Below are 25,384 nucleotides of genomic sequence, written 5' to 3' on the forward strand. Positions count from 1 at the left end.
ACACATAGCACAGAACTGTGATTTAAAGTATGTGATGTGACAGGTAGTGTGCGTGTATTTTATGAGGCATGTCTCTGCGTGGAGTGTGGCATGGCTCTCCTGCAGCTTCTCTGTTGGGAACTATCAGTACGTGGTGTTATGGCTGGGGAGGAACAACAGATCTACACTGACAAGGTTCTCTCCTACTGACTCGCTCCACCATGTCTTATCGGATGACTTCATCCAATCTATTTACCGACAGACTGTGGTGTAAGAATGCTGTATCTACAAGCATTAGAAAATGCACCGTTGTCATGGGAAGGCAACGGAGAGCCTTTTTATTACTAAACTAGGTGTTTGTGACGTTACATCGGGAGACTTGAACGGACCAATCAGCATAATTTACATTTCTCGTCCAATATTGTTAGCCGACTGACTATTAAACATTATTAACAGGATTTCAGCAACAAGATATTTACAGATGGATTATTAAGCTTTATGGGGGACACAGATCACACAATTTACCTCCATCTCTCTCTAACTCTCACCCTCTCTATGATTCTCTCCCTCACGAATATACTCTTTCTTTTCTCCCCCTTTCCACCTCTCCAGGGGAAGGTCATATTAACCTTGACGCCTCTCACTCTCCTCATTGGCCACCTGGGTCTTGTTAGCACACATTTAACAACCATACACACACACACACACACACACACACACACACACACACACACACACACACACACACACACACAGAGACAGAGACAAAGAGAGAAAGGAGAGAGAGGAGCAGAAACCTCTCATTTTATCCAATTCTTACCCCTGTTCAGAAACTTATGATGAAGGAGAGAGATTGAGAGAGGGGTTCCAATGGGGAGATGAAAAGTGAAAAAACAGAATGAACACCTGAGAGAAAGGGAGACAGAGAGAGAGAGAGAGAGACACACACAAAGTGAGTGAGTAAAAGAGAGAGTGAGAGAAAGACAGAGCGAGAGAGGAGAGATACCATTAGTGTGAGATGGGGAACAGAGAGATGGAGAGCAACAACAGCGAGTGTGAAAAGGTGAGATAAGGTTGGATGTCTTCTCTTGGTCTTCAATCACCTAGAGAAGAGAAGAGAAGTGAGGTCTGTCAACACTACCGACAGGCAACTGCCTTCATCTAAACTCCTCACATCCATCTACAGTACTGTGTGTGTGTGTCTACGTATGTGTGTGTGTGTGTGTGTGTGTGTGTGTGTGTCTACGTGTGTGTGTGTGTGTGTGTGTGTGTGTGTGTGTGTGTGTGTGTGTGTGTGTGTGTGTGTGTGTGTGTGTCTACGTGTGTGTGTGTATGTCTTCGTATATGTGTGTGTGTGTCGACGTATGTGTGTGTGCGTGTGTCTACATATGTGTGTGCGCGTGTGTCTACGTATGTGTGTGTGTGTGTGTCTGTACACGTGTGTGTCGGTGCATGATTCATGTGAGAGTACCTAGGGAAATGAGGATGGTATGAGATCTGGGAATATATTTGATAAATGTGGGTATATTGAGAAAACAGAACAGTGTCTTCAGAAAGTAGTCATACCTGTTAACTTATTCCACATTTTGTTGTGTTACAGCCGGAATTCAAAATTGATTAAAAAATAAATAAATGATCACCCATGTACATGCAATAACCCATAATGACAAAGTGAAAACATGTTTTAAGAAATGTTAGCAAATTTATTGAAAATTAAATGCAGACATATCTATTTTACAACCCAACTTTGTAGATGCACTTTTGGCAGCAATTACAGCTGTGAGTCATTCTGGGTAAGTCTCTAAGAGCTTTCCACACCTGAATTGTGCAACATTTGCCCATTATTATTTTAATAAAATTGTTCAAGCTCTGTCAAATTGGTTGTTGATCAGTGCTAGACAACCATTTACAGGTCATGCTATAGATTTAAGTCAAAACATTAACTTGCCTTTCAGGAACATTCCCTGTCTTCTTGGGAAGCAACTCCAGTGTAGATTTAGCCTTGTGTTTTAGGTTATTGTCCTGCTGAAAGGCAAATTAATCTCCCAGAGTCTAGTGGAAAGAAGACAACCAGGTTTTCCTTTAGGATTTTGCCTGTGCTTAGCTCCATTACGTTTCTTTTTTATCCTGAAAAACTCCCAAGTCCTTTATGATTACAAGCATACCCATAACATAATGCAGCCATAACTATGCTGGAAAATATGGAGAGTGGTACTCAGTGGTAACTCGTCATTTAGGACATGTTATTTTGTCATTAATTCATGTCACATATAAGCAAACGATGTAAAACATTTTTAAAAATAATATTGAGTTAATAAAGCCGCATACAAAACATGGTCTCTTTCTTGAGTAAGGCAGCTCCAAAATGCAGGCGTTTCAGCCTAGCTCAGTACTTTCTGTGGTGGAGGGGCAGCTAGCGGAATATACAGAGCGTAGGCGTTGGTAATCTTCTTTAGTTGTGCCGTGATTGGCTCAGTGTTCTGTCACTCATCGGAACACTAAGTCACAGCAGAATCTACAGGGAAAGCTAGGCAATTTAAGGCCTTTTGGGTGCTGCCATAGATTTACATTAGAAGGGCATATTTAAGAAGGCTCAAGGTCATTGGCCACAGATAAAATGACATCAAATCACGTTATATCTACCGTTTGATTGGATCATCTTACTTCAAAATCTTAGCTAGCAAGCTAGACAAGCAGTCATCGCCATGAACCACGTCGACAATCTACTGGAAAATCCTTTTCCATCCTTGCAATATGAAGATAAATTATAGATTAAAAAAAGGTATCGGTGCTCATCGGCCATAAACATTACACAACAAGTTGGAAATCGCAAATTCAACAATGAGTGGTTTGGAAGCAATCAGTAGCTAACTGCAAGTGTTGCAAAGCAATCACCATTTTGCTTCGCCTGCCTGCTATTCGGTGGAGAGGGTGTGTGGTCCAAGTCTGGGTTTAAGGATTTAAATCATCTGTCTGAAATGGTCTCTTTTCCAAGCTTAAAAAGATAAACATTCACTCGCAACACCATGGGCCAGAAAAGGTTGAATACATTAGCCATGCTGTCCATCCAGCATGACTTCTTCCGTGTTAAAGACAACTGGGAACTCTGGGGGAAAAACTAGCTCCAACTTGGAAAAGACATTTTGAATGGTCATCCAACAGAATTCCACACCGGGAACTCGGGCCTCTTTCTAGCGCTCTGACCTGAAGATCACAGACATCATGATTCAACCTGTTTTTTTTTAAAGAGTTCCCTTTGAAAAGGGCACCTTTGATGACAAAATGTGCCCACAAGAAGGACCGCCACTCCACCTTCCTGTTCAAGTAAGCACAACAACGGTCCAAAAATGAGCTCATGTGCTTTTATTCACGAGGAGGAGATAGTATATAATGTTGTTGGGTCTGTAACCATGAGGAGGGGATACTATATAATGTTGTTGGGTCTGTAACCATGAGGAGGGGATACTATATAATGTTGTTGGGTCTGTAACCATGAGGAGGGGATACTAATATAATGTTGTTGGGTCTGTAACCATGAGGAGGGGACAGTATATAATGTTGTTGGGTCTGTAACCATGAGGAGGGGATACTATATAATGTTGTTGTGTCTGTAACCATGAGGAGGGGATACTATATAATGTTGTTGGGTCTGTAACCATGAGGAGGGGATACTATATAATGTTGTTGTGTCTGTAACCATGAGGAGGGGATAGTATATAATGTTGTTGGGTCTGTAACCATGAGGAGGGGATACTATATAATGTTGTTGGGTCTGTAACCATGAGGAGGGGATACTATATAATGTTGTTGGGTCTGTAACCATGAGGAGGGGATACTATATAATGTTGTTGGGTCTGTAACCATGAGGAGGGGATACTATATAATGTTGTTGGGTCTGTAACCATGAGGAAGGGATACTATATAATGTTGTTGGGTCTGTAACCATGAGGAGGGGATACTATATAATGTTTTTGGGTCTGTAACCATGAGGAGGGGATACTATATAATGTTGTTGGGTCTGTAACCATGAGGAGGGGATACTATATAATGTTGTTGGGTCTGTAACCATGAGGAGGGGATACTATATAATGTTGTTGGGTCTGTAACCATGAGGAGGGGATACTATATAATGTTGTTGGGTCTGTAACCATGAGGAAGGGATATTATATAATGTTGTTGGGTCTGTAACCATGAGGAGGGGATAGTATATAATGTTGTTGGGTCTGTAACCATGAGGAGGGGATACTATATAATGTTGTTGGGTCTGTAACCATGAGGAGGGGATAATATATAATGTTGTTGGGTCTGTAACCATGAGGAAGGGATACTATATAATGTTGTTGGGTCTGTAACCATGAGGAAGGGATACTATATAATGTTGTTGGGTCTGTAACCATGAGGAGGGGATACTATATAATGTTGTAGGGTCTGTAACCATGAGGAGGGGATACTATATATTGTTGTTGGGTCTGTAACCATGAGGAGGGTCTGTAACCATGAGGAGGGGATACTATATATTGTTGTTGGGTCTGTAACCATGAGGAGGGGATACTATATAATGTTGTTGGGTCTGTAACCATGAGGAAGGGATACTATATAATGTTGTTGGGTCTGTAACCATGAGGAGGGGATACTATATAATGTTGTAGGGTCTGTAACCATGAGGAAGGGATACTATATAATGTTTTTGGGTCTGTAACCATGAGGAGGGGATACTATATAATGTTGTTGGGTCTGTAACCATGAGGAGGGGATACTATATAATGTTGTTGGGTCTGTAACCATGAGGAGGGGATACTATATAATGTTGTTGGGTCTGTAACCATGAGGAGGGGATACTATATAATGTTGTTGGGTCTGTAACCATGAGGAAGGGATATTATATAATGTTGTTGGGTCTGTAACCATGAGGAGGGGATAGTATATAATGTTGTTGGGTCTGTAACCATGAGGAGGGGATACTATATAATGTTGTTGGGTCTGTAACCATGAGGAAGGGATATTATATAATGTTGTTGGGTCTGTAACCATGAGGAGGGGATAGTATATAATGTTGTTGGGTCTGTAACCATGAGGAGGGGATACTATATAATGTTGTTGGGTCTGTAACCATGAGGAGGGGATACTATATAATGTTGTTGGGTCTGTAACCATGAGGAGGGGATACTATATAATGTTGTTGGGTCTGTAACCATGAGGAAGGGATACTATATAATGTTGTTGGGTCTGTAAACATGAGGAGGGGATACTATATAATGTTGTTGTGTCTGTAACCATGAGGAGGGGATAATATATAATGTTGTTGGGTCTGTAACCATGAGGAAGGGATACTATATAATGTTGTTGGGTCTGTAAACATGAGGAGGGGATACTATATAATGTTGTTGTGTCTGTAACCATGAGGAGGGGATAATATATAATGTTGTTGGGTCTGTAACCATGAGGAAGGGATACTATATAATGTTGTTGGGTCTGTAACCATGAGGAAGGGATACTATATAATGTTGTTGGGTCTGTAACCATGAGGAGGGGATACTATATAATGTTGTAGGGTCTGTAACCATGAGGAAGGGATACTATATAATGTTGTTGGGTCTGTAACCATGAGGAGGGGATACTATATAATGTTGTTGGGTCTGTAACCATGAGGAAGGGATACTATATAATGTTGTTGGGTCTGTAACCATGAGGAAGGGATACTATATAATGTTGTTGGGTCTGTAACCATGAGGAGGGGATACTATATAATGTTGTTGGGTCTGTAACCATGAGGAGGGGATACTATATAATGTTGTTGGGTCTGTAACCATGAGGAGGGGATACTATATAATGTTGTTGGGTCTGTAACCATGAGGAGGGGATACTATATAATGTTGTAGGGTCTGTAACCATGAGGAAGGGATACTATATAATGTTGTTGGGTCTGTAACCATGAGGAGGGGATACTATATAATGTTGTTGGGTCTGTAACCATGAGGAAGGGATACTATATAATGTTGTTGGGTCTGTAACCATGAGGAGGGGATACTATATAATGTTGTAGGGTCTGTAACCATGAGGAAGGGATACTATATAATGTTGTTGGGTCTGTAACCATGAGGAGGGGATACTATATAATGTTGTTGGGTCTGTAACCATGAGGAAGGGATACTATATAATGTTGTTGGGTCTGTAACCATGAGGAAGGGATACTATATAATGTTGTTTTGGTCTGTAACCATGAGGAAGGGATATTATATAATGTTGTTGGGTCTGTAACCATGAGGAGGGGATACTATATAATGTTGTTGTGTCTGTAACCATGAGGAGGGGATACTATATAATGTTGTTGGGTCTGTAACCATGAGGAGGGAATATTATATAATGTTGTTGGGTCTGTAACCATGAGGAAGGGAAACTATATAATGTTGTTGGGTCTGTAACCATGAGGAGGGGATACTATATAATGTTGTTGGGTCTGTAACCATGAGGAGGGGATACTATATAATGTTGTTGGGTCTGTAACCATGAGGAGGGTCTGTAACCATGAGGAGGGGATACTATATAATGTTGTTGGGTCTGTAACCATGAGGAGGGGATACTATATAATGTTGTTGGGTCTGTAACCATGAGGAAGGGATACAATATAATGTTGTTGGGTCTGTAACCATGAGGAGGGGATACTATATAATGTTGTTGGGTCTGTAACCATGAGGAAGGGATACTATATAATGTTGTTGGGTCTGTAACCATGAGGAGGGGATACTATATAATGTTGTTGGGTCTGTAACCATGAGGAGGGGATACTATATAATGTTGTTGGGTCTGTAACCATGAGGAGGGGATACTATATAATGTTGTTGGGTCTGTAACCATGAGGAAGGGATACTATATAATGTTGTTGGGTCTGTAACCATGAGGAGGGGATAGTATATAATGTTGTTGGGTCTGTAACCATGAGGAGGGGATAGTATATAATGTTGTTGGGTCTGTAACCATGAGGAGGGGATACTATATAATGTTGTTAGGTCTGTAACCATGAGGAAGGGATACTATATAATGTTGTTGGGTCTGTAACCATGAGGAGGGGATACTATATAATGTTGTTGGGTCTGTAACCATGAGGAAGGGATACTATATAATGTTGTTGGGTCTGTAACCATGAGGAGGGGATACTATATAATGTTGTTGGGTCTGTAACCATGAGGAGGGGATACTATATAATGTTGTTGGGTCTGTAACCATGAGGAGGGGATACTATATAATGTTGTTTTGGTCTGTAACCATGAGGAAGGGATATTATATAATGTTGTTGGGTCTGTAACCATGAGGAAGGGATACTATATAATGTTGTTGGGTCTGTAACCATGAGGAGGGGATACTATATAATGTTGTTGTGTCTGTAACCATGAGGAGGGGATACTATATAATGTTGTTGTGTCTGTAACCATGAGGAGGGGATACTATATAATGTTGTTGGGTCTGTAACCATGAGGAGAGGATACTATATAATGTTGTTGGGTCTGTAACCATGAGGAGGGGATACTATATAATGTTGTTGGGTCTTGTCATGTCTTGTTATGTCTGTTCCTGTCCTTTCTCTTCACTCTCTCTCTCTGCTGGTCTTTTTAGGTTACCTTCTCTGTCTCTCATTCTTCAGCTGTTCTACATCTCCTCTAACTAGCTCATTCACTCTTTCACACCTGTTCTCTCTTCCCCCTCTGATTAGGTCTCTATTTCTTTCTCTGTTCCTGCTACTTTCAGTGTCTGATTCTTGTTTGTGTTTTTTGATGCCAGAAGCAAGCTGTCGTCTCGTTTGCTTCCACCTTGTCCTGTCCTGTCGAAGTCTGCCTGGCAGGTGCATCCTGCACTATACTAACGTTCTTTTTGTTCCGCTGACAACGTTGGAAGAGGATTTATGCCATTCCTGTTTTTTCATTAAAGAACTCTGTTTTCTGTTAAAACCGCTTTTGGGTCTTCACTCAAGTTCATAACAGAAGAATCAGACCAAGAATGGACCCAGCGGCTCCGGACCCTTTTCACTCCGCCGTCGAGATCCAGGGAGCGATGCTAGGCAGACACGTGGAGGAATTGTCTGCTGCTCGACATGCCGTTGAGACCCTGGCCGTCCAAGTCTCCGACCTCACAAGACAGGTTCACCAACTCCACCTCGATCCACCGCCCACTTCCAGGGTTTCCGAGTCTCCGGAGCCCAGGATCAACAACCCGCCGTGTTACTCTGGGGAGCCCACTGAGTGCCGCTCATTCCTCACTCAGTGTGATGTGGTGTTCTCTCTCCAGCCCAACACTTACTCCAGGAGCGCAGCCCGCATCGCCTACGTCATTTCTCTCCTTACCGGACGGGCGCGTGAGTGGGGCACGGCAGTCTGGGAGGCGAGGGCTGAGTGTACTAACCAGTATCAAGACTTTAAGGAGGAGATGATACGGGTTTTTGACCGTTCTGTTTTTGGGGAGGAGGCTTCCAGGGCCCTGTCTTCCCTATGTCAGGGGAATCGATCCATAACGGATTATTCTATTGAGTTTCGCACTCTCGCTGCCTCAAGTGTCTGGAACGAGCCGGCTTTGCTCGCTCGTTTTCTGGAGGGTCTCCTCGTCGAGGTTAAGGATGAGATCCTCTCCCGGGAGGTTCCTTCCAGTCTGGATTCCTTAATAGCTCTCGCTATTCGCATAGAGCGACGGTTTGATCTTCGTCGCCGAGCTCGTGGAAAGGAGCTCGCGTTCTCCGCTGCTCCCCTCTCCACATCACTGCCACCTGCCGCATCACTGCCACCCTCCTCCGCCGGCTCGGATGCTGAGCCTATGCAGCTGGGGGGTATCCGCATCTCGGCCAAGGAGAAGGAACGGAGAATCACCAATCGCCTCTGTCTCTACTGCGGCTCCGCTGGTCATTTTGTCACCTCATGTCCAGTAAAAGCCAGAGCTCATCAGTAAGAGGAGGGCTACTGGTGAGCGCAACTACTCAGGCCTCTCCTTCTGGATCACGCACTACTTTTCCGGTCCATCTCCGCTGGCCCGGTTCATCTGCTTCCTGCAGTGCCTTGATAGACTCTGGGGCGGAGGGCTGTTTTATGGACGAGACCTGGGCTCGGGAACATGACATTCCTCTCAGACAGTTAGGGGAGCCCACGGCCTTGTTCGCTTTAGATGGTAGTTCTCTCCCCAAGATTCAGCGTGAGACGCTGCCTTTAACCCTCACTGTCTCTGGTAATCATAGCGAAACCATTTCTTTTTTAATTTTTCGTTCACCTTTTACACCTGTTGTTTTGGGTCATCCCTGGCTAGTGCGCCATAACCCTTCTATTAATTGGTCTAGTAATACTATCCTATCCTGGAATGTTTCTTGTCATGTAACCTGTTTAATGTCTGCTATCCCTCCTGTTTCCTCTGTCTCTACTTCACAGGAGGAGCCTGGCGATTTGACAGGGGTGCCGGAGGAGTATCACGATCTGCGCACGGTGTTCAGTCGTTCCAAGGCCACTTCTCTCCCTCCACACCGGTCGTATGACTGTAGTATTGATCTCCTTCCGGGAACTACTCCCCCGGGGTAGATTATACTCTCTGTCGGCTCCCGAACGTAAGGCTCTCGAGGATTATTTGTCGGTTTCGCTCAACGCCGGTACCATTGTCTCCTCCTCCTCTCCCGCCGGAGCGGGGTTTTTTTTTGTTCAGAAGAAGGACGGGTCCCTGCGCCCATGCGTGGATTATCGAGGGCTGAATGACATAACAGTTAAGAATCGTTATCCGCTTCCTCTTATGTCTTCAGCCTTCGAGATCCTGCAGGGAGCCAGGTTTTTCACCAAATTGGACCTTCGTAACGCCTACCATCTCGTGCGCATCAGGGAGGGGGACGAGTGGAAGACGGCGTTTAACACTCCGTTAGGGCACTTTGAATACCGGGTTCTTCCTTTCGGCCTCGTTAACGCTCCAGCTGTCTTTCAGGCACTAGTTAACGACGTCCTGAGAGACATGCTGAACATTTTTGTTTTCGTTTACATGGACGATATCCTGATTTTTTTCTCCGTCTCTCTCGATTCATGTTCAGCACGTGCGACGCGTCCTCCAGCGCCTTTTGGAGAACTGTCTTTATGTGAAGGCTGAGAAGTGCATTTTTCATGCCGCCTCTGTCCCTTTCTCGGTTCCGTTATTTCCGCTGAGGGCATTAAGATGGATCCCGCTAAGGTCCAGGCTGTCATTGATTGGCCCGTTCCTAAGTCACGCGTCGAGCTGCAGCGCTTTCTGGGCTTCGCTAATTTCTATCGTCGTTTCATCCGTAATTTCGGTCAGGTGGCAGCTCCTCTCACAGCCCTTACTTCTGTTAAGACGTGCTTTAAGTGGTCCGTTTCCGCCCAGGGAGCTTTTGATCTTCTTAAGAATCGTTTTACATCCGCTCCTATTCTTGTTACACCTGACATCTCTAGCCAGTTTGTTGTTGAGGTTGACGCGTCAGAGGTGGGCGTGGGAGCCATTCTTTCTCAGCGCTCTCTCTCTGACGGCAAGGTCCATCCTTGCGCGTTTTTCTCTCATCGCTTATCGCCGTCAGAACGTAACTATGATGTTGGTAATCGCGAACTGCTCGCCATCCGCTTAGCCCTAGGCGAATGGCGACAGTGGTTGGAGGGGGCGACCGTTCCTTTTGTCGTTTGGACTGACCATAGGAACCTTGAATACATCCGTTCAGCCAAACGACTTAATGCGCGTCAGGCTCGTTGGGCTCTGTTTTTCGCTCGTTTCGAGTTTGTTATTTCTTATCGTCCGGGCTCAAAAACACCAAGCCTGATGCTTTATCTCGTCTCTTCAGTTCTTCTGAGGTCTCCACCGACCCCGAGGGGATTCTCCCTGACGGGCGTGTTGTCGGGTTGACTGTCTGGGGAATTGAGAGGCAGGTAAAGCAAGCACTCGCTCACACTCCGTCGCCGCGAGCTTGTCCTAGGAACCTTCTGTTCGTTCCCGTTCCTACTCGTCCGGCCGTTCTTCAGTGGGCCCACTCTGCCAAGTTAGCCGGCCACCCCGGCGTTCGGGTACGCTCGCTTCCATTCGCCAGCGTTTCTGGTGGCCCACTCGGGAACGTGACGCGCGTCGATTTGTCGCCGCTTGTTCGGTCTGCGCGCAGACTAAATCTGGGAACTCTCCTCCTGCCGGCCGTCTCAGACCGCTTCCCATTCCCTCTCGACCGTGGTCTCACATCGCTTTAGATTTTATCACCGGACTGCCTTCATCAGCGGGGAAGACAGTTATTCTTACGGTTGTCGATAGATTCTCTAAGGCGGCTCATTTCATTCCTCTCGATAAGCTCCCTTCTGCTAAGGAGACGGCTCAGATCATTATCGAGAATGTTTTCCGAATTCATGGCCTTCCGTCTGACGTCGTTTCCGACAGAGGCCCGCAGTTCACGTCTCAATTTTGGAGGGAGTTTTGCCGTTTGATTGGGGCTTCCGTCAGTCTCTCGTCCGGCTTTCATCCCCAGTCTAACGGTCAAGCCGAACGGGCCAATCAGACTGTTGGTCGCATTTTACGCAGTCTTTCTTTTCGTAACCCTGCGTCTTGGTCAGAACAGCTCCCTGGGCAGAGTACGCCCACAACTCGCTTCCCTCGTCTGCTACCGGTCTATCCCCTTTTCAGTGTAGCCTCGGGTACCAGCCTCCGCTGTTCTCATCTCAGCTCGCCGAGTCCTGCGTCCCCTCCGCTCAGGCTTTTGTCCAGCGTTGCGAGCGCACCTGGAAGGGGGTCAGGTCGGCACTTTGCCGTAATAGGGCGCAGACTGTGAGGGCCGCTAATAAGCGTAGGACCAAGAGTCCTAGATATTGTTGCGGTCAGAGAGTATGGCTCTCCACTCAGAACCTTCCCCTCAAGACAGCTTCTCGCAAGTTGGCCCCGCGGTTCATTGGTCCGTTCCGTATTTCCCAGGTCATTAATCCTGTCGCAGTGCGACTTCTTCTCCGCGCTATCTTCGTCGCGTTCACCCGGTCTTCCATGTCTCCTGTGTTAAGCCCGTTCTTCGCGCCCCCGCTCGTCCCTCCCCCCATCCTTGTCGAGGGCGCACCCATCTACAGGGTTCGTAAGATTTTGGACATGCGCCCTCGGGGCCGTGGTCATCAGTACCTAGTGGATTGGGAGGGGTACGGTCCTGAGGAGAGGAGTTGGGTTCCCTCTCGGGACGTGCTGGACCGTTCGCTGATCGATGATTTCCTCCGTTGCCGCCAGGTTTCCTCCTCGAGTGCGCCAGGAGGCGCTCGGTGAGTGGGGGGTACTGTCATGTCTTGTTATGTCTGTTCCTGTCCTTTCTCTTCACTCTCTCTCTCTGCTGGTCTTTTTAGGTTACCTTCTCTGTCTCTCATTCTTCAGCTGTTCTACATCTCCTCTAACTAGCTCATTCACTCTTTCACACCTGTTCTCTCTTCCCCTCTGATTAGGTCTCTATTTCTTTCTCTGTTCCTGCTACTTTCAGTGTCTGATTCTTGTTTGTGTTTTTTGATGCCAGAAGCAAGCTGTCGTCTCGTTTGCTTCCACCTTGTCCTGTCCTGTCGAAGTCTGCCTGGCAGGTGCATCCTGCACTATACTAACGTTCTTTTTGTTCCGCTGACAACGTTGGAAGAGGATTTATGCCATTCCTGTTTTTTCATTAAAGAACTCTGTTTTCTGTTAAAACCGCTTTTGGGTCTTCACTCAAGTTCATAACAGGTCTGTAACCATGAGGAGGGGATACTATATAATGTTGTTGGGTCTGTAACCATGAGGAGGGGATACTATATAATGTTGTTGGGTCTGTAACCATGAGGAAGGGATACTATATAATGTTGTTGGGTCTGTAACCATGAGGAGGGGATACTATATAATGTTGTTGGGTCTGTAACCATGAGGAAGGGATACTATATAATGTTGTTGGGTCTGTAACCATGAGGAGGGGATACTATATAATGTTGTTGGGTCTGTAACCATGAGGAAGGGATACTATATAATGTTGTTGGGTCTGTAACCATGAGGAGGGGATACTATATAATGTTGTTGGGTCTGTAACCATGAGGAGGGGATACTATATAATGTTGTTTTGGTCTGTAACCATGTTTGCCAGTGACTCTTCCCATTCAAATATTATTTTTCAACAAAAAAGTTCAGTAATTCTAGTTGATATTGCGAGTTCTTTTTGTTGCTGTTGTCACCGTCATGGTGCCATTAACTTGGTTGACTTGCTGAAATCACCAGTGGTGGTACTCAGTAATGTGTTGGATTTTCTCCAAACAACACTATGTATTCAGGACTAAAAGTTCATTCATTGCTTTGCCACATTTTTTACAGTATTACTTAAGTGCCTTCTTGCAAACAGGATGCACGTTTTTAAATATATTTTATTCTACACAGGCTTCCTTTTTACTCTGTCAATTATGTTAGTATTGTGGAGTAACTGCAACGTTGTTGATCCTTCCTCAGTTCTCCTATCACAACCATTAAACTCTAACGGTTTTAAAGTCACTATTGGCCTCATGGTAAAATACCTGAGTGGTTTCCTTCCTCTCCGGCAACTGAATTAGGAAGAACGCCTGTATCTTTGTAGTGACTGGGTGTACTGATACGCCATCCAAAGCATAATTAATCACTTCACCATGCTGAAAGAGATATTCAATGCCTGCCATTTTCTTTTTACCCATCTACCAATGGGTGCCCTTCAAAAATCTTCCTGGTCTTTGTGGTTGAATCTGTATTTGAAATTCACTGCTCAACCTTACAGATGTGTGGGGTACAGAGATGACGTAGTCGTTAAAATATATTTGTTAAACACTATTATTGCACACAGAGTGAGTCCATGCAACTTATTGAGCCATTTTTACTCCTGAACTTATTTAGGCTTGCCATAACAAAAGAGTTTGAATACTTTTGTCTCACTAGAGTTCAGTATTTAATATTTAATAAATCTGTAAAAATGTAAAAAACAATTCCACATTATGGGGTATTGTGTGTGTAGGCCACTGACAAAACATCTAAATTTCATCTATTTTATATTCAGGCTGTAACACAGCAAAATGTGGAAAAAGTCAAGGGGTGTGAATACTTTGTGAAGGCATGCTATATGTGGGTCTGTTGAGAGAAAGAACACGTACACAGAGTGTACAACACATGACAGAAACCTGCTCTTTCCATGACAGACTGACCAGGTGAATGCTATGATCCCTTATTGATGTCACTTGTTAAATCCACTTCAAATCAGTGTAGATGAAGGGGAGGAGACAGGTTCAAGTAGGATTTTTAAGCCTTGAGACAATTGAGACATATAATGTGTGCCATTCAGAGGGTGAATGGGCAAGACAAAAGATTTGTGCCTTTGATTGGGGTATGGTAGTCGGTGCCAGGCACACTGGTTTGTGTCAAAAACTACAACACTGCTGGGTTTATCAAGAATGGTCCACCACCCAAAGGACATCCAGCCAACTTGACACAACTGTGGGAAGCATTGGAGTCAGCATCCCTGTGGAACGCATAGAGTCCATGCCCTGACAAAATGAGGATGTTCTAAAGAAGGTGCTCCTAATGTGTTGTACACTCAGTGTATATGGGTATATTGAGAGAAGAGAACATACAGTACCCACATACATGTTCTGTTCTGCTGACATAGGTGGTTCTAACATGTATGGAATCAGGAAGCTGAATACTTATGCAAATAATATATTTTATTTATTTTTTATTAATCTTTAAAAAAATTCCACTTTGAAAGAGTATTTTTTGTTTAGATTGTTGACAAACATTTTTTTTAAATGTAATCCATTTCAATCCCACTTTGCAACACAATAAAATGTGAAGAAATCCAAGGGGTCTGAATACTTTTAAGCCAATCAGATGTATTGTGACAAGGTAGGGGTGGTATACAGAAGAAAGACCAATAGTTGAAGTCGGATGTTTACATACACACTGTAGCCAAAAAAACTGAGTTTAAAAGTTTCACAATTCCTGACATTTAATCCTAGTAGAAATTCAGTCTTAGGATCACCACTTTATTTTAAGAATGTGAAATGTCATAATAATAGTAGAGAGAATGATGTATTTCAGCTTTTATTTTTTACATCACATTCCCAGTGGGTCAGAAGTTTACATACAATCAATTAGAATTTGCTAGCATTGCCTTTAAATAGTTTAACATGGGTCAAACAAATAAGTTGGGTGAATTTTGGCCCATTCCTCCTGACAGAGCTGGTGTAACGGAGTCAGGTTTGCAGGCCTCCTTGCTCGCACATGCTTTCTCAGTTCTGCCCAAACGTTTTCTATAGGAGGTCAGGGCTTTGTGATGGCCACTCCAATACCTTGACTTTGTTGTCCTTAAGCCATTTTGCCACAACATTGAAGTATGCTTGGGGTCACTGTCCATTTGGAAGAACCGTTTGCGACCAAGCTTCAACTTCCAGACAGATGTCTTGAGATGTTTCTTCAATATATCCACATAATTGTCCTTTCTCATGATGCCATCTAGTTTGTGATGTGCACCAGTCCCTCCTGCAGCAAAGCACCCCCACAACATAATGCTGCCACCCCCGTGCTTTACGGTTGGGATGGTGTTTTTCGGCTTGCAAGCTTCCCCCTTTTTCCTCCAAATATAACGATGGTCAGTATGGCCAAACAGTTCTATTTGTGTTTCATCAGACCAGAGGACATTTCTCAAAAAAGTACGATCTTTGTCCCCATGTGCAGTTGCAAACCGTAGTCTGGCTTTTTTTAAATGACAGTTTTGGAGCAGTGGCTTCTTCCTTACTGAACGGCCTTTCAGGTTATGTCGATATAGGACTCGTTTTACTGTGGATATAGATACTAATATACAGTGGGGCAAAAACGTACTTCGTCAGCCACCAATTGTGCAAGTTCTCCCACTTAAAAAGATGAGAGAGGCCTGTAATTTTAATCATAGGTAGACTTCAACTATGACAGACAAAATTTGAAGAAAACAAATCCAGAAAATCACATAGTAAGATTTTTTATGAATCTATTTGCAAATTATGGTGGAAAATACGTATATGGTCAATAACAAAAGTTTCTCAATACTTGGTCATTGCCAACAAAGGGTATATTATAGAGGTCAAATGTTTTCTGTAAGTCTTCAGGTTTTCACACACTGTTGCTGGTATTTTGGCCCATTCCTCCATACAGATCTCCTCTAGAGCAGTGATTTTTTGGGGCTGTTGCTGGGCAACACGGACTTTCAACTCCCTCCAAAGATTTTCTATGGGGTTGAGATCTGGAGACTGGCTAGGCCACTCCAGGACCTTGAAATGCTTCTTACGAAGCCTTCGTTGCCCGGGCGGATTGTTTGGGATCATTGTCATGTTGAAAGACCCAGCCACGTTTCATCTTCAATGCCCTTGTTGATAGAAGGAGGTTCACTCAAAATCTCACGATACATGGTCCCATTCATTCTTTCCTTTACACTGATCAGTCATCCTGGTCCCTTTGCAGAACAGCCCCACAGCATGATGTTTCCACCCCCATGCTTCACAGTAGGTATGGTGTTCTTTGGACGCAACTCAGCATTCTTTGTCCTCCAGACACGACAAATTGAGTTTTTACCAAAAAGTTCTATTTTGGTTTCATCTGACCATATGACATTCTCCCAATCTTCTTCTGGATCATCCAAATGCTCTCTAGCAAACGTCAGACGGGCCTGGACATGTACTGGCTTAAGCTGGAGGACACGTCTGGCACTGCAGGATTTGAGTCCCTGGCGGCGTAGATTGTGTTACTGATGTTACCAGCTCTCTGCAGGTCATTCACTAAGTCCCCCCGTGTGGTTCTGGGATTTTTGCTCACCGTTTGAGGTTGTGGACAGGTGTCTTTTATACTGACAACAAGTTCAAACAGGTGCCATTAATACAGGTAACAAGTGGAGGACAGAGGAGCCTCTTAAAGAAGAAGTTACAGGTCTGTGAGAGCCAGAAATCTTGCTTGTTTGTAGGTCACCAAATATTTATTTTCCACCATAATCTGCAAATAAATTCATTAAAAACACTACAATGTGATTTTCTGTTTTTTTTCTAATTTTGTCTGTCATAATTGAAGTGTACCTTGAAAATTACAGGCCTCTCATCTTTTTAAGTGGGAGAACTTGCACAATTGGTGGCTGACTAAATACTTTTTTGCCCCACTGTACCGGTTTCCTCCAGCATCTTCACAAGGTCCTTTGCTGTTGTTCTGGGATTGATTTGCACTTTTCGCACCAAAGTATATTCATCTCTAGGAGACAGAACGTGTCTCCTTCCTGAGTGGTAAGACGGCTGTGTGGTCTCATGGTGTTCATACTTGCGTACATCTGTTTTTACAGATGAGCGTGGTACCTTCTGGCGTTTGGAAATTGCTCCCAAGGATGAACCAGTCTTGTAGAGGTCTACAATGTTTTATCTGAGGTCTTGGCTGATATCTTTTGATTTTCCAATGATGTCAAGCAAAGAGGCACTGAGTTTGAAGGTAGGCCTTCAAATACATCCACAGGTAAACCTCCAATTGACTCAAAGTATGTCAATTAGTCTATCAGAAGCTTCTAAAGCCATGACATAATTTTCTGGAATTTTCCAAGCTGTTTAAAAAGGCACAGTCAACTTAGTGCATGTAAACGTCTGACCCACTGGAATTGTGATACAGTGAATTATAAGTGAAATAATCTGTCTGTAAACAATTGTTGGAAAAATTACTTAGGACATCTACTTTGTGCATGACACAACAGACTTGCCAAAACTATAGTTTGTTAACAAGAAATGTGTGGAGTGGTTGAAAAACAAGTTTTATTGTATGTAAACTTCCGACTTCAACTCTATTTGGTAAAAGACCAAGTCCATATAATGACAAGAACAGATCAAATGAGCAAAGACAAAAGACAGTCCATCATTACTTTAAGATCAGTCAATGCGGAAAAATTCAAGAACTTTTAAAGTTCCCTCAAGTGGTCGCAAAAACCATCAAGCGCTATGATGAAACTGGCACCGCCACAGGAAAGGAAGACCCAGAGTACTCTGCTGCAGAGGATAAGTTCATTAGAGTTACCAGCCTTAGAAATTGCAGCCCAAATAAATGCTTCACAGAGTTCAAGTAAGAGACATCTCAACATCAACTGTTCAGAGACTGTGAATCAGGCCTTCATGGTTGAATCACTACAAAGACACCACTCCTAAAAGGACAACAATAAGAAGAGACTTGCTTGGGCCAAGAAACACAAGCGATGTACCTTAGACCGGTGGAAATCTGTCCTTTAGTCTGAGGAGTCCAAATTTGCAATATTTGGTTCCAATCGCAATGTCTTTGTGAGACGCAGAGTAGGTTAACGGATGATCTCCGCATGTGTGGTTCCCACTGTGAAGCATGGAGGAGGTGGTCTGATGGTGCTTTGCTGATGACACGGTCATTGATTTATTTTGAATTCAAGACACACTTATTAACCAGCATGGCTACCACAACATTCTGCTGCGGTACGCCATCCCATCTGGTTTGCGCTTAGTGGAACTATCATTTTTATTTCAACAGGACAATGACCTAACACACCTCCAGGCTGTGTAAGGGTTATTTGACCAAGAAGGAGAGTGATGAAGTGCTGCATCAGATGACCTGGCCTCTACAATCACCCGACCACAACCCAAATGAGATGGTTTCGAATAAGTTTGACCGCAGAGTGAAGGAAAAGCAGCCAGCAAGTGCTCAGCATACGTAGGAATTCCTTCAAGACTGTTGGAAACCATTCCAGGTGAAGCTGGTTGAGAGAATGCCAAGAGTGTGCAAAGTTATCATCAAGGCAAAGTGTGGCTATAAAATATATTTTGATTTGTTTAACACTTACTACATGATTCCATGTGTTATTTCATAGTTTTGATGTCTTCACTATTATTCTACAATGTAGAAAATAGTAAAAATAAAGAAAAACTCTAGAATGAGTAGGTGTGTTCTAACTTTTGACTGGTACTGTATATTGGTCTGTGGTTGCATACCAAATGGTGCACTTTCCCCTATACAGTGCACTACTGTTGACCAGAACGAGTTGGGCCCTGATCAAAAGTAGTGCACTAAATAGGGGAATAGTGTGCCATTTGGGATGTATACTGTGTCTCCTCAATCCTGAGGACTAGTGTTGGCTTAGCAACAGTGGAGGTGTAGGGGTGAGGATGAAGCATCTAAGATTGAGCGCTCTGTGTGAATTACTCAGGGTCTCCTGCTGTGTGTGTGTGTATATGTGTGTGTGTGTGTATATGTGTGTGTGTGTGTGTGTGTAGGTAGGTAGTTAGGTAGGTAGGTGTGTCAGGATGAGCCTCTTCACACATCCCACCTCTACTTGGATTATGGCACTATGACAGATTGTCTCACAGCAACTCATGCTGAAACTGTGAGATCCCGCTGATTCTGAGTGTACCTATGTGCGTACCTGTGTCTGCATGTATGTGTGTGTGTGTGTGTGTGTGTGTGTGTGTGTGTGTGTGTGTGTGTGTGTGTGTGTGTGTGTGTGTGTGTGTGTCTGTGTGCGTGTCTTCATGTGTGTGATGTGTGTCAGACTGTGTGATGTATAGCTGTGCGTCGGGGGCTGTCTCCCAGGTGTAAGACAGGCTGTGTGAGGTATTACCGGGCAGAGAATGATGGGGGTCAGTGTGATATTACACCCTCACTTAGAGAGCTGCCCCAAAACACCTTACCACTCCCTGAAACACACACCCACACACACAATGTCCTATCCTGGTGTCTCAGAGGCTTAAGGAAGCATTGGAACAGCTCCCAGAGGGTCACACACCATGCTGCTTTTAATTACACTACCTGATATTACCTGTCACATGGACCAGACGGAGAGAAAAAAAGAAGGTAAATAATGAGTCCATGGAAAGGGACCAGAGATGGAGAATAGAGAGAGGGAGAGAGATCGATAATCTCCTTTAAATATAGCAAGACAGAGATAGTGTGAGTGTTGTGGTGGGAAGTTACTCCAGCAAGCCATAAGGAAGAGACAGATAGGGGTTGACAGACATCAGGGAGACTAGCTTTATTGAATCAACATCACAGCACTACTGATCCCATCAGCACCACTTCTACTGAACACACACACGTCTGTAATGATAAGTTCTTCTCACTGTTGGCTGCTTCCTCAAGTTAGTTTTCATACAGCGTGATACAAAATCAACATTTGGAAAGCCATGGTCTTCTTCAGGCAGACAAAGCTACAGTACAAACTAGGCCTTAACTCAATCAAAACCCCAAAATTGTCAGAGCAGAAGGAAGCAAGTTTTGTACTTGATTCATGCGTCCTTCACAAAGACAAATTTTCACAGTGGGTGCGAGACACTATGGCTTGTAGGCCTCTCCAGGTCTCACACCCACTGTGAAATTTGGTGGAGGATCGGTGATGATTTGGGGGTGTTCAGAAAGGATGGGAATCGTGCAGATTTGCCTTTGTGAAGGACGTATGAATGAAGCCACGTACAAGGTTGTCATGAAAGAAAACTTGCTTCCTTCTGCTCTGACAATGTTCCCCATCTCTGAGGATTGGTTTTTCCAGCAGGACAATGCTCCATGCCACATAGTCAGGTCAATCAAGGTGTAGATGGAGGACCACCAGATCATGACCCTGTCATGGCCAGCCCAATCTCCAGACCTGAACCCCATTGAAAATCTGTGAGAATGTGATCAAGAGGAAGATGGATAGTCACAAGCCATCAAACAAAGCCGAGCTGCTTGAATTTTTGCGCCTTCGTCACCCAACATCAATGTGAAAGACTGGTGGAGAGCATGCCAACACGCATGAAAGCTGGGATTGAAAATCAGGGATATTAAAGCACAGATTTCTGAACTCTTCCTAATTAAACATTAGTATTGTGTTGTTTAAAAATGAATATGAACTTATTTTTTTTGCATTATTCGATGTTTGCATCTTTTTTTGTTATTTTGACCAGTTGTCATTTTCTGCAAATACAGTGGGGCAAAAAAGTATTTAGTCAGCCACCAATTGTGCAAGTTCTCCCACTTAAAAAGATGAGAGAGGCCTGTAATTTTCATCATAGGTACACTTCAACTATGACAGACAAAATGAGAAGAAAAGAAATCCAGAAAATCACATTGTAGGATTTTTAATGAATTTATTTGCAAATTATGCTAGTGAGCCAATATATTTATTTCATTTCATTTGCGATTTTCATGAATAGTTAACGTTGCGTTATGGTAATGAGCTTGAGGCTATGATAGTGTAGCTATTCCCTCTGTAAGGCAATCAAACAAGCTAAGCGTCAGTATAGAGACAAAGTAGAGTTGCAATTCAACGGCTCAGACGCGAGAGGTATGTGGCAGGGTCTTCAGTCAATCACGGATTACAAAAAGAAAACCAGTCCCATCGCGGACCAGGATGTCTTGCTCCCAGACAGACTAAATAACTTCTTTGCTCGCTTTGAGGACAATACAGTGCCACTGACACGGCCGCTACCAAAACCTGTGGACTCCTTCACTGCGGCCGACGTCAGTAAAACATTTAAACGTGTTAACCCTCGCAAGGCTGCAGGCCCAGACGGCATCCTCTGCCGCGTCCTCAGAGCATGTGCAGACCAGCTGGCTGGTGTGTTTATGGACATATTCAAGTATCCCAGTCTGCTGTTCCCAAATGCTTCAAGAGGGCCACCATTGTTCCTGTTCCCAAGAAAGCGAAGGTAACGGAGCTAAACGACTACCGCCCCGCCCCGTAGCACTCACTTCCGTCATCATGAAGTGCTTTGAGAGACGAGTCAAGGACCATATCACCTCCACCCTACCTGACAACCTAGACCCACTCCAATTTGCTTACCGTCCCAATAGGTCCACAGACGACGCAATCGCAACCACACTGCCCTAACCCATCTGGACAAGAGGAATACCAATGTGAGAATGCTGTTCATTGACTACAGCTCAGCATTTTACACCATAGTACCCTCCAAACTCGTAATCAAGCTCGAGACCCTAGGTCTCGATTCCGCTCTGTGTAACTGGGTACTGGACTTCCTGACGGGCCGCCCCCAAGTGGTGAAGGTAGGTAACAACATCTCCACCCCGCTGATCCTCAACACTGGGGCCCCACAAGGGTGCGTTCTGAGCCCTCTCCTGTACTCCCTGTTCACCCACGACTGCGTGGCCATACACGCCTCCAACTCAATCATCAAGTTTGCGGACGTGGTAGGCTTTGGTAGGCTACAGTGGTAGGCTTGATTACCAACAACGACGAGACGGCCTACAGGGAGGAGGTGAGGGCCCTCGGCGTGTGGTGTCAGGAAAGTAACCTCACACTCAACGTCAACAAAACAAAGGAGATTTTTGTGGACTTCAGGAAACAGCAGAGGGAGCACCCCCCTATCCATATCGACGGGACAGTAGTGGAGAGGGTAGTAAGTTCTAAGTTCCTCGGCGTACACATCACAGACAAACTGAATTGATCCACCCACACAGACAGCGTTGTTAACCAGAGAAACAGATCATTTTGCAGTGGTCTCTTATTTTGTTCCAGTGCTGTATATTTTGTAATCATTTCCAGCTGAAATCTGGATACAGGTTTGATTGAATAAGGCACACTGTTAATACATACAGATGCAATTAGTCCGTTTTATTTATTCTGTCCCCACGTCTCCCCAGGCTAAATTAACCATCGTTTAACTATGAATACACAGCTGCCACGGCAATTATTATGACTGACAGCTCACCTCTCATCCACGATAAATCAATCAACGCTCATTACAAGGGATTCGCCTCTTCAGCGCAGACAGGCATAATAATCAATCACTGCTCGTTACATCTACACATGCTCAGACCCATCAAGTCAAGGTGCCTCATGAGAAAGAAAGGAAGTGTGGAAAGAGGAAGTGATAGGACAGAATACCTCCATCACTCTAACACTCTGGATAAGAGGGAGTGTCATCAGGAGGTAATGATGGAATTAGTAGTTAAGTTCTCCATCAGTATCCATGGAGTTGACTCATTAACACTATGCACAACATATTGACTGATCACAATGGGCTTAATGACCTGGGGCTCATCAATAGAAACTAGAATCTTCCCAATGAAGACGACAAACAAAAAGGCTAGCTAACAACTGCGAGAGAAAGAAGTTTGAAATGAACATGCAGTCAATTTATTTTGTGTTTCTTGGATACGTGGAAAACAGTTTGATTCAAACAGACTAGAGGTCGACCGATTAACCGGAATTGCCGATTAATTAGGGCCGACTTCAAGTTTTCATAATCGGAAATCTGTATTTTTGGACGCCGATTTTTATTATTTTTATTATTATTATTTATTTATTTTTTAAATACCTTTATTTAACTTTATTTAACTAGGCAAATCAGTTAAGAACACATTCTTATTTTCAATGACGGCCTAGGAACAATGGGTTAACTGCCTGTTCAGGGGCAGAACGACAGATTTGTACCTTGTCAGCTCGGGGGATTCAATCTTGCAAACTTACAGTTAACTAGTCCAACGCAATAACGACCTGCCTCTCTCTCGTTGCACTCCACAAGGAGACTGCCTGTTACACGAATGCAGTAAGCCAAGGTAAGTTGCTAGCTAATATTAAACTTATAAAAAACAATCAATCATAATCACTAGTTAACTACACATGGTTGATGATATTACTAGATATTATCTAGCGTGTCCTGCGTTGCATATAATCTGACTGAGCATACAAGTATCTGACTGAGCGGTGGTAGGCAGAAGCAGGCACGTAAACATTCATTCAAACAGCACTTTCGTGCGTTTTGCCAGCAGCTCTTTGTTGTGCGTCAAGCATTGAGCTTTTTATAACTTCAAGCCTATCAACTCCCGAGATGAGGCTCGTGTAACCGAAGTGAAATGGCCAGCTAGTTAGCGCGCGCTAATTGTCGTTGTGTTGCTGGTTTGAGCCCAGGGAGGAGCGAGGAGAGGGACGGAAGCTGTACTGTTACACTGGCAATACTAAAGTGCCTATAAGAACATCCAATAGTCAAAGGTTAATGAAATACAAATGGTATAGAGAGAAATAGTCCTATAATTCCTATAATAACTACAACCTAAAACTTCTTACCTGGGAATATTGAAGACTCATGTTAAAAGGAACCACCAGCTTTCATATGTTCTCATGTTCTGAGCAAGGAACTTAAATGTTAGCTTTCTTACATGGCACATATTGCACTTTTACTTTCTTCTCCAACACTTATTATTTAAACCAAATTGAACATGTTTCATTATTTACTTGAGGCTAAATTGATTTTATTGATGTATTATATTAAGTTAAAATAAGTGTTAATTCAGTATTGTTGTAATTGTCATTATTACAAATAAAATAAATTAAAAGTTGGCCGATTAATCGGTATAGGGGTTTTTGGTCCTCCAATAATCGGTATCGGTATTGAAAAATCATAATCGGTCGACCTCTAAAACAGACACTTGAATATCACAGAAAATATGTGTTGAGAGACATTGGAAGAAAAACATCCATCACATTGATCCAATGTACGTTAAAATCACTGGTTTAATATGCTTAATACATATACAAGAGGCTTTTGGAATTCAGAGCGGAGGAGACAAGTGAGTTAAGGAATGCTGCTGTTGAATTTTCCTGAAATCACTCAGGCAAGAAACTCCCTCTCGCTTCTCTCACACCCACGCCCGCCCACCTACCCACGCCCATCCACGTATGCTAAATGTTATGGCCCCAAGCTTTCTTACACCACAGTAGGTTTATAGTTCTCCCAAAGCAGTAGTCACAGTGAGAGTGTGAGTGAGATTTCATATCTCATCCTACTCCCAACTTGATTGGATTGCGGAGTGTGTGTCTGTTACACCTCTGTGATTACCTCTAGTTTTACAGAAGGAGGGATCACCTGGGGGTCAGCCTCAGTCGGGCTCTGATTGGCTTTTTAACCAGGCAGTGATGATGTAATCCCCGGGGGACAAGGGCTTTGGTCGATAGTGCTTTAAACCTCAGTTTGTTCCCATTAGTGTGTGTGTGTGTGCGTGTCTTTGTCTTTACATGTCTGTGTGTGTCTCTCTCAGTGTGTGTGTGTTTCCTACCTTAATGTATCCTCCTGTAGACAGCAGCACAGTGTTGTCAGGGGAGAAGTGCAGGTCGGTTACCCAGCCTCCATGCAGAGAGTCCATGGCGTCCTTGTTGTCACGGGAACAGATCTTAAGCAGAGTACCATCCTTCACGTTCCACAGCTGAGACACGAGACACACATGAGACAAACGAATGAAAAATTAGAGAAATGAATGAGACATCGTTGTTATAAATGGTGGGATGTATGACAGCTATGTACTTATTATCAACCTGGTATCTTAGGAACCTTTTGACGAGACGGCCATAAAATATCTAACCCCAACCAGAACTACAAACTAAAATAACAAATATCTCACGTGCTGTTCGGGCTACTTTAGTACTTTCTAACATGGCCATCTAGTGACTACCAACCTTAGACAT

The 25,384-nt window shown here is 43.8% G+C and overlaps 1 protein-coding gene across 3 annotated transcripts in view; it reads right to left on the reverse strand.

Moving 5' to 3' along the window:
* The window catches only part of LOC135515072 (apoptotic protease-activating factor 1-like), an 81,933-nt gene that overhangs the window by 12,852 nt on the left and 43,697 nt on the right, over window positions 1-25,384 (reverse strand). The window contains exons 26-27 of one of the 3 annotated variants that reach the window (XM_064938896.1): window positions 24,979-25,125; window positions 800-1,082 (exon numbers count right to left, since the gene is read on the reverse strand). In XM_064938896.1, the coding sequence (XP_064794968.1) occupies window positions 800-1,082; window positions 24,979-25,125 (430 nt within the window). Of the gene's footprint in view, window positions 1-799; window positions 1,083-1,278; window positions 2,032-24,978; window positions 25,126-25,384 lie in introns of those variants that run through there. The other 2 variants (XM_064938898.1, XM_064938897.1) reach the window with 2 other exon arrangements.

The sequence above is a fragment of the Oncorhynchus masou genome, chromosome 26, assembly GCF_036934945.1.
Source record: "Oncorhynchus masou masou isolate Uvic2021 chromosome 26, UVic_Omas_1.1, whole genome shotgun sequence".
NCBI lineage: Eukaryota > Metazoa > Chordata > Actinopteri > Salmoniformes > Salmonidae > Oncorhynchus > Oncorhynchus masou.